This window comes from Coffea eugenioides, unplaced genomic scaffold (genome assembly GCF_003713205.1).
Source record: "Coffea eugenioides isolate CCC68of unplaced genomic scaffold, Ceug_1.0 ScVebR1_2057;HRSCAF=3018, whole genome shotgun sequence".
NCBI lineage: Eukaryota > Viridiplantae > Streptophyta > Magnoliopsida > Gentianales > Rubiaceae > Coffea > Coffea eugenioides.
This window is the reverse complement of record NW_020862510.1, coordinates 3,600-14,360: the sequence shown is the minus strand read 5'-3', so window position 1 is coordinate 14,360 and position 10,761 is coordinate 3,600. Positions and strand designations below refer to the sequence as shown.

The following is a 10,761-nucleotide window of genomic DNA, read 5'->3' as shown; positions in this document are numbered from 1 at the left end:
CCTGAATTAGAAATGGAGTTCAATAGTGAAGAGGATGCGCACAAGTTTTACAACAACTATGCCTTTAAAACGAATTTTAATGTATGCAAAGACTATCTAAATAAAGACAAAGACGGTGTGACGACGTCTAGAAAATATAGTTACTGCAAGGAAGGTGTAAAACGCAAGTACGAAGGTGATGTGATGCCAAAAAGGACACGAGCGCCGACGAAAACAGGGTGTGGAACTAAAATGGTTATTGTGTTGCTTAGAGAGATAATGAAGTACCGTGTACATGACCTTATCTTAGAACATAACCATGAGTTGCACATTGCTTAATGTTCGCACATGATGCCATTACAAAGAAAAGTGAGTGAGGCTCAAGGATTCCAAGTTGAAACAAGCGAGGATGCTGGGATTTCATTGAAACAGAGCCATGAGCTTATGGGAAAGGAGGCAGGTGGGATGGAAAATGTGGGATATACTCGGAAAGACCTGAAACGATATCTTCGTACTCGACGGGAAAGGAGTTTGAAATATGGAGAAGCAGGTAACATGCTGAATTATTTTCAAGAGCAAACACTCGAAAATCCATCCTTTTTTCATGCCGTACAGCTGAATTGTGAAGGGCAAATAACTAATATCTTTTGGCCTGATGTTCGCGTTGACCATTTTATTTAATACCATAGAATTTAAAGTTATAGAATCTAAGCCAGCAGTACAAATATTAAATTAAGAACTTTCACTTAAATGTAGTATTGTATATGCATGTATTGTATTCCATTCTTGAGAGCATGTGGGTCATTTATGGATTGATAATGTCGTCATGTAACTGCAGGTTGAGTTAAATGAGCTGTATAACGTTGCTGTTAGCAGCCAACGAAGAATATTAAAGATTGCAGAAATGCTCGCTTCTCAGCCAAGAGCAAAAGCTTCCACTTCTGGGCCTGAAGCATTGGACAAAGGAAAAAAAACCTATACAGGAGGACTATACAATGCACAAGAGTCCTGATACCGAAGAAGAGCTGGAATTTCAATCTGCCAAAGAAGGGGGCAACGATGAGGAGGATGATGCTGATGAATTTGATGCGGAAGGGTCTGAAGAAGTTGAGTATAATGCATTGCAGAGTGAAGAAGACGATGCTAATACGAGGACAAATATTGAAGCCATTCCAAACCTAGAGCTGAATAAAGATGTAATGGGCATAGAGAATCCAATTCCTACCTCATCAGTCGTATCCGATAACATCAGTCAGGGATTGCAACAAGGGGCCACCATGACAACAACTGAGCAAGGAAGCATTATACACCTTCAAGAGCAAGAGCATGAGCAATATAGGTCAAATGTCATAGAACTTGCCGAAAAAGATCAATCAACGGTGCAACCACCTTTGAACGCTAGTGCATCGACGTCACATCTACATCCGCTAGAAGCACCATGTAGGTTGCGATCATATGGTCGAAAGTGGAAAGGTTGGTACAGTTATAATATTCATAAGGTTCTAATTCAAATAACATGACTGTAACAACTATATACACACACGGTAACTCTGTTTATACCATCATGATGCTATGTATATGGGTCTGAATTGTCACTAGTCATCATTCAAAACTTGTAGGCATAGTGTTATAACACACCAATGTCAGCTGCATATAAAACGGACACGACAAACTGAATTGAGTATAATAATTAAGTATGACTTTATTTCAACCACATCCAGATAAGCCTAATGTCATGTTAAGCCAATTGGGAAGTTACAGTGTGTTTGAAAAACTGTTAGTTACATCGTGTTTGAAGATTGTTATAAAATAGTTATTAAGAAGTTACAGTGTGTTTAAAGATTGTTACGAAAAAAATTACTTGGGACGTTACAGATTAAAAATTAATACAAAACTTCATATTTAAAGACTGTTTACAGTGGGTTTATAGTTTGTTATAAAATTAGTTATTGGGAAGTTACAGTTTAAAAATTAATACAAAACTTCATATATGATGACTGTTAGTTACGAATTGTTTGTAGGTTGTTACAAAATAGTTATTGGAAAGTTATAGTGCGTTCAAAGACTGTTACAAAATAGTTATTTGAGAAGTTGCAGTTTGAAAATTAATACAAAACTCCATATTTGAAGACTATTGGTTACGAAGTGTTTGTCGGTTGTTACAAAATAGTTATTGGGAAGTTACAGTATGTTCAAAAATTGTTACAAAATAGTTATTTGGGAAGGTATAGTTTGCAAATTAGTACAGAACTCCATATTCGTAAACTGTTAGTTACGAAGTGTTTGTAGGTTGCTACAAAATAGTTATTAGAAAGTTAAATGTTATTGAAAGTTGTTACAAAATACTTCATTGGGAAGTTAGAATGTGAAAACTAATACAAAACTCCATGTTTGATGATTACATGTTACAGTGTGATTGTAGGTTGTTACAAAATAGTTATTGGGAAGTTATAGTGTGTTTGAAAATTAATACAAAACTGTTTGAAGAGTGTTAGTTACAGTGTGTTTGAAGGGCGTTACAAAATAGTTATTGGGACAGTTACAGTGAGTTTGAAAATTAATCGATTGATGTTTCTAGACTGTTAGTTACATTGTGTTTGAATACTGTTACAAAATGCTTTACAATTTGTTACACAACAACAGATAAATTGTATGTGAAATGCATGTTCTTTATTTTTTAGGAGGTCCTGACGTTGAGATGAAGCACAAGTCTACACGTGCAACAAAGAAGAGCATCGTTCTGCGGTCAGCGGAGTTCATTCTACCTGCACCTGTGACAGTAAGCATGTACGATAAAAATGTGGTTGCATATGCATGGGACCCCAACAAAAATCCCAAGTAAGATTCTTGACAAAACTATTAATTCGATCTTGTGAGCCATTTTCTTCGATAAGTACGCATGTGGTTCATTGTAAGATGGCCCAGGAAAATAGTATGAAAATGGATGAGAATTGACTTCATTATTACATGTCCGTTTTTTGGAGTACGATTATTTTTTATTAGTAAATCGTTCAATTGTGGCTCGGATTTGATAGGGACATACTTATTCAAATGTTTCAATTCTCACTGACACGGCTTGACTTGAAGACACTCGAAAATGGCATGCATGTATCGAATCGGGTCAGTAGTTTATTATGTTTATTAAAAAATTTTGAGCGTCAATTTATTGATTGATTAGTGATACGTAAACGCAATTGTAACAGTCAATTACATGTTTTGGAAACCATTAGATATTGATTAGGTGGTTGACATGTTTGCCCTTCTCATGAATTGGGGTGGAAAAACTACCAAAAGTATGAAGTTTGAATGCTACATCGTTGAACCTCTAGCAGTTGTGAGTTTGAAATTTGGACTGTATCCTATTATGTGCTAAATTTTGTCAGCATCATATCTAAATTGGTATTACGAGCCAACGCACTATTACTGATGTCTTTTACACTGCTCATACTCGTCCATGTTATTGGTTGCAGGAAGGAATTTTAAAAATGAAAAAATTCAATAAGCTGTCTGATGCTAGCTTATCTGCCAGCTTATCTGAAGGGTAATAGCACAAACAAGAGAAGAGGAAAGGTTAATCCAATATTAACTAGTTGTATTATCACTAGTTGTAACATCGGGGAATATCTAGTTGGAATATTATTCAGTTTTAAATACAGCAGACGAAAAGCTGCTGATTGCAAATTCATTGGTTATAATGAATTGTAACACACACCTAACTGGTTGTAATACAATCCGTACATAGTGAAACGTACAGGTCACTGATGTGTAACTCTTTATACACGTGACTCTAAATATTGGTGCACAGGTCATTTCATTACAAAATCTGCATAATTTGTTTTATTGTCTGAACAGATTTGACATAGTTCAATGGCATACATCGAACTCTACAGTTTCTACTGCCATGACAAAATTGTTTGGCCTGGAATGCGTTGTCTAGGCATATTTTAGCACATTGTGAGGGTCCTGCGCACTGTAAAAGGGCGTGGTTGCAGTATTATATCCCAGTTAGAGAAAATTTTTTTCGTTTTATTCTTCACACTTTCCATTTTATTCTACTGAAGGGTAACAATGAACCCGTGCCTGAAATTTGTTATTAGTATTCTTCAATCCTCCTCTAACTTCAATTGCAGTGTCATCAATAGAGGGTTCACACAGAAATCAAATTCTTGGGTGCCAAAGAACAGCCAGTAGATTGCATGATGTTCAGGAAGATCTCGCTAATTTAATGAAATGTTCGAGAAGATCTCGCTACATCAATTGTTTTGGGGTTCAAATCGGCCATCTCTATGTTCTTATTAGATACTTACTAAAGTGTCTAAGAAATTTTATGTGTTGGGGGGAGGACTTATTGTTTGTACCGAGGGCAATAGCACATACAAGAAAAGAGGAAATGTTCGTCGGATATTAACTAGTTGTAGTATCACTAGTTGTAATATCAGGGAATTTCTAATTATAATATCACTAGTTTTAACTAGATATCCGAAAAACTGTCAATTGCAAATTCATTAGTTGTAATGATTTGTAAAATATACATAACTGGTTGTAACTCAAAATGTACATCGCGTAATCAAAATTTGTTGTATTTTAAATATTAGTTACCCTATTTTCAAATTAGTTCCAACGAAATATCATGTTCTTCTACGAAACTGTTACTTATTATGTGGTCAATGGGAACCAAGCCGAGCCATCAATTGTAACTTCATTTCTATACTGAAGGAGTAATACCTACTGATATAAGCTTGTGATACTATCCGTAATACTCATCCTTGTAATACAAAGATCCTCGTACATCAATGGTGCCTGTACAACCTCGTCAATAAGTTGTAACAGATTATTAATTGCTTGTAACATACATATGCAGAATTTTCAGGTTGGAACAGCCACTTAATGTCTCGTTCAAAAAGTATAGTTACACATCATTCATCAATCTCATTCTCGGGAGAGGCCACATCAACGCGTAGTTGCAATCCCTGAGTGTTATTTCCTCCCTGAAATGCGAAACGATGGCAAATCAGCAAATATTATTAATGAAACATACAATTAATGATATACGATATCCAAGTCTCCAATTAACAATATTACATAAACATGTGCTTTAATGATAAAAGTTTGTCACCTGCGGTGATGGTGCAAATACATGATATGCATCAACATCACAGTGTGTTGAAATTGCCGCACGCTCCTCTTACATTACGTAGTATAAGTAATTGGCTGTCCACAAATCATTACCAGTGCCTATATTGCTCACTTATAACGTTAAATTAGACTAGACATTATAACAAAAATGATATATCAGACCATTAAAATATCTCTGACGGCGTTATGGTTGAAAAAAATAGATAATTTGGGATGCATCCATTCTGTAGGGACACTTGCAGGAGGCCCCTGATTAGTCAAACGGTGGAGGTTCGCATAATAAAAAATAATATGTTATTAAAGCGAACAGACGTTAACTACATAATTTGCATGATTTGACAACGTTCGGGTGCCCACAATTACAATTAAAGAAAAAAAGATAGTTCTACTACACGAATAAGAAGGTCTTTATTTTAACTACTAAATATATGCATACCGTTTCACTTTCATCGATATCAGGAGCAACAGCGTTTGGAGGGCCATTCACTGTCTGACTCATTGAATGGGTCTACGAGTTTCGTATGGGCCAATTCATTGTATAAGACAAATAAAATAGGTATATCAGAAGGGATGACGGCCATAACAACATTGTCACACAATGTAACATCAATGTAACTATTTATGCTGTTAGAAACATCTAAATAAAAGCAACAGTCATGTCCATTTTATACTAATCGAAACAGAATCAGTAGATGAACAGCATCCCATAAACATGTATTCCTCAAATGAAACAGATGTCGGCTCCGATTCTGAGACCTACAGTATTGACACGGCAATAATATTATTTCATAATTAATGGTACCTAAACTTTAGTTAATAGTATAACGATAACTTAGTTTTAGCATAAATGTTCCCCTAGTACCAAAATTTGATCCATACCGTAGTCTGTGTAGTCCTTGACAGTCTAGATTTTCTTTTTACTCTGTCAAATTTATCAACCCAACTTCGCATCATTCTAATTTTCTTCCCACCACCTCATTTTTTAATGCCTCTTGCGACTACTGCCTCCCTCATTTCATTTACAATTTCAATTTTATCCTATTTCTCGACATTCAGATTTTTTTGATTTTGCAAAGGTTGCTCTTCGCTTTCTGAGAGGAAGAGTTCAACTCTCTTTGCCAAATCGGATGTGACAGTGATTGCTATTTTACTGGTGTCCTCCGACATTGCTGTTCGAGTTGCGACCTTAATCATGGCTGGAGCGAGCTCCCGATAACTAGTTGAAATGATTGCTTTTGGATCAGCTATAATTTCCCGTCCTTACCGATCAAAACAGTCTCCAGCTCGAGCTCTTCTTGTCCATCGTCTCTTAACGTATTCAAAAGGAATTGTCTTTATGCCTACGGTATCAAACACCTTCAATGAGTGTCCACACAAAATTCCTTCATTCTCGTATTTTTTGCAACTACAATGTACACTTAGATCATTCCGATTGAATACCACTATTCTTTCACATCCTCCATCATATCTCATGACCGCAAACTCTACAAACATCCCTGCATCTTGTTGTCTCAATATAACCATAGCTGTTGACTCGCCATATTCATTTTGGAATGCAACAAATACGATGGGTGAATACGTCTCTGCTGCATGTACAAGCACAGGTGTTTGTCTCAACCCAACCATAGGGAGCTTTTGCCTCATTTCATAATCTGCGATGAGTTCATTATGTCTCTTATCATCAATCACTCGATTGAAATGTCTAAAGAACTGCACAAGATCATGATCCAGTTTCAAATGATTTTTAATTGCTACATTTAGGCTTTCGCTAAATTGGGTGCTTTGCATTCCCGCGGTCTATCTTTCTTTCATCATACACCTTGCCCACTCATCACGAATTCGATACAACTCGAAAAGCCATTTATTATTTTCAAGATTGTATTTTTTCACCATCGCCTCCCACACCCTATTGAACTGTTCCACTTCTTCAAACTCATACATGCAGGCACCAAACATGTATGGAATATCACTATTTTTCTTGTAATGATTGCCAAGATGTTTCATAAAATTACGCCTTATGTGAAACGTACATAGATCGTGAAATGTTTCTGGCATGACAACTGAAAGAGCGGCTGCCATGGCGTGATCTTGATCGGTTAATATGGTATTTGGACGCTTTCCGCACATTACTTCTAGAAATGTACCAAATACCTATTTGAAAGAATCTATAGTCTCATCACACATAAGGGCAGCACCGAATATCACAATTCGCCTATGTTGGTTAAAACCCACAAACACTCCAAGTGGGAGGTATTCTTTATTTATTTTGTAGGTTGTGTCGAATGTGACTACGTCTCCAAAAAAGTTGTAATCAATTAACATTCCTACATCAGGCCAAAAGATATTAGTTATCTGCCCTTCACAATTCAGCTGTACGGCATGAAAAAAGGATGGATTCTAGAGTGTTTGCTCTTGAAAATAATTCAGCATGCTACCTGCTTCTCTATATTTCAAACTCCTTTCCCATCGAGTAAGAAGATATCGTTTCAGGTCTTCCCGAGTATATCCCACATTTTTCATCCCACCTGCCTCCTTTCCCATAAGCTCATGGCTCTGTTTCAATGAAATCCCAGCATCCTCGCTTGTTTCAACTTGGAATCCTTGAGCCTCACTCACTTTTCTTTGTAATGGCATCATGTGCGAACATTAAGCAATGTGCAACTCATGGTTATGTTCTAAGATAAGGTCATGTACACGGTACTTCATTATCTCTCTAAGCAACACAATAACCATTTTAGTTCCACACCCTGTTTTCGTCGGCGCTCGTGTCCTTTTTGGCATCACATCACCTTCGTACTTGCGTTTTACACCTTCCTTGCAGTAACTATATCTCCTAGACGTCGTCACACCGTCTTTGTCTTTATTTAGATAGTCTTTGCATACATTAAAATCCGTTTTAAAGGCATAGTTGTTGTAAAACTTGTGCGCATCCTCTTCACTATTGAACTCCATTTCTAATTTAGGGGTCCTATCTTCTACCAATTTGTTACAATCCATTACTTCTGCTCCTACTAATTATGCATCAAACACCTTAATTTGCAGCAGTTCATGAATGGTATGTACATAAACGACAACATAAATGTATATTACCATTCATAATGTGTTATGTTACACACATTATTCGTATACCAAATCCTATTATTACGTTCATCGATATGATTAATATTGTACAAATACTCGTACACCAAATCCTATTATACTCTAAGACAACGATATTATGTATGTACAAATACAACTCCGTGTACAATAAGTTATACATATTGTAATGTGTTGGTCACATGTTGTAAGTATATTTTAACTGTATGTACATCCACTCGGATGATTATATTTAGGTTCTAGGTACTTTGTTCACTGGACCTTATGTCATTCGTCAATGACAACCGCCTAAGCCAACTCCGTATTTTTTACTATTTCTATATTTTGAGGGCCAAATAAGCATTTTCTACTCATTGTAATATATTTATTACATCATGTAATTTACTTACAACACCAGGTACACCCATTTATTATTCACATAGGTCGGTCTTTTCCTCTGTTTTACCTCATTTAATTCTGCACCTCCATTATATACACACTGCATGGTCAGGAGAGAAGGGCAAACTAAGATTGTGTCATGAGTATGGACCAACTATTAGATGCACAATGATTCATATCAATTGTAATACAGTACCTATAACCTGTAACTAATTTACAACAGGATGTACATTCGTTCACTTGTTAAATGTGACTTTATTTCTCTCATCTTTCACTAATTCCGCTTGATTTCAATACATACCCCTGGGTCTTCCGATGACTACTATCCCATTATAGTTCATCACTGAAAAGCTAAATGCTCACACACACACACACAGATACGGTACAATTTTACTATTCTTCTATCATCTTCATATGATGTCTTCAGTGAATCTAATTTCATCTTTCATTTAACAGATGTGCATTTGGATGACAAATAATTGGCCACAGTTAGTTATATGGTTCAGTCACGTTACCTTCGTCTGCTAATACACTCTACATTTCACCAAATTCAGAGAGTGCAGCTGCTTCTGCTATTAAGTTGAAGGACAGAATCTGGTGTTTTATGACATGTTGAATTTCCTCTGTTTGCTTCTACCTTCCTGCAAGCCTTGTAAGCATTTAAAATGGATACAACATTTGCTGACCCAGTCACCAAAGTCTCTTCTCAGTTTCTCGGTAACACTCTCGGACGGAAATTGTGTCGAGTTTTCTGAGAAAAGAAAACTAAGATAAGAGTTTTCTGTCAACTCCCTATCTTCAGACGGAGCACGCCAAGCCTCTTCCTTCAGCTCTGTGAATTTTGTGCTACAGTTTTCTAAGAAAGAAAACTGAGATACGAGGTTTCTGAAAAAAGAAAACTGAGCTCCCTATCTTCAGACGGAGTACGCCAAGCCTCTTCCCTCAATTTCGTTTTGTGCGGCTAATTCAAAATTTCAATTTGCTTTTCAAAATTTCAACTCTACCGTTTGCTCCGTCTGATTCCGTTTGGAAGCCCAAATTTTTTAATTTGGAACGGCGTCGTTTTTGCCCCTTCTTAAGCCTTCTTGACGTGGATCATTTTTCTCCTCATGTTTTTGCTTGTGAGAGGACCGTTCAGGAGCGGTCGGCCTGACGACCGCTCCTGCCCCGTATCCGATCGGATGTTGTCTATCGAATGCTGTTTTAATGATTGGACGTTTGATAACTCCAACAGCTACTTTTTCCTACATTAAATGCTTGGTCGTTGAAGGGTATTTTGGACCAAATTTTAAGGTCCTTTTAATACCTTAAAGTCTAAACTTGTTTGGAACTTTTTTCTACATCAATTACAAGTTTACTCGACTGATTTTGACTAGAAAATATTCTTCTTTGCACTCTTGTAATTTTTGTGAGGTTGTAAAGGAAATTGTAGTTCTTAATCGGTTGAAGGTATTCAATTGTAAGTATAGTAAGAGCTAACTTGAGTGAGTTATAAAACTCTTCGACTCAACTGAAGGGTGTTTAGGGTGAGTAAAGAGTGAACCTCCATTTGTATAAGTTGGTTTGCTTCACAAACAATTGAAAAAGTTACTAATGGATTCAACTCTAAGTTTGGAAGAAGTTTGGGAATGTGGTTGGTTTGCAATTCCTTTATCTTATTATTCTCTCTTTTACTACCTGATTGTGTGATCATTTATGTTATTTTTGGCTAGTTAAAATTGGGTTAAATTTGCTTTAACTTGTTTAATTTTTATACAGCCTAATTCACCCACTCTTTTAGGCTGTACTAGGGCTTTGCAAATAATATAAGAAATTTGGTATAAGGCCCTTCTTCTATTGTTACTATATTTTAATATCTTTTAAAATGGGCATGAGACTTAAATTCTTGCATATTTTGAGCTCTTAAATTCTGTAATGATGTAAAATTTGGTGAAGTGCTAAGGAGTGTTAGGTTTGTGCTTAGAATAATGCCTAAACTTTGTTCCAAAAGTTTTAATTTAGTTTTAGATATCCAAAAAGCAAAACAAGAAAATAGATCTATAACTTTTTATATCTTATGGTCTTCGTTTTCATCTAATTATTTCACTTAATTTTAGATTCTAATTTTGAATAATTATTTCTTTTGACGTTCTCATCCATTTTACATTTACATTTTAAGTTTTTAATAGTCAA

General features: G+C 36.0%; 1 protein-coding gene across 1 annotated transcript; it reads right to left on the bottom strand.

The window, feature by feature from the left end:
• Positions 1 to 7,761: 7,761 nt before the first annotated feature.
• On the bottom strand, positions 7,762 to 8,112 carry LOC113756199 (protein FAR1-RELATED SEQUENCE 5-like). Its single transcript, XM_027299964.1, has one exon. It carries the CDS (start codon positions 8,110 to 8,112, stop codon positions 7,762 to 7,764), a length of 351 nt encoding a protein of 116 aa, XP_027155765.1.
• Positions 8,113 to 10,761: the final 2,649 nt, after the last annotated feature.

Coding starts and splice junctions, on each gene's coding strand:
- LOC113756199 (XM_027299964.1), bottom strand. CDS start 8,112: ATGGATTGTAACAAATTGGTAGAAGATAGGACCCCTAAATTAGAAATG.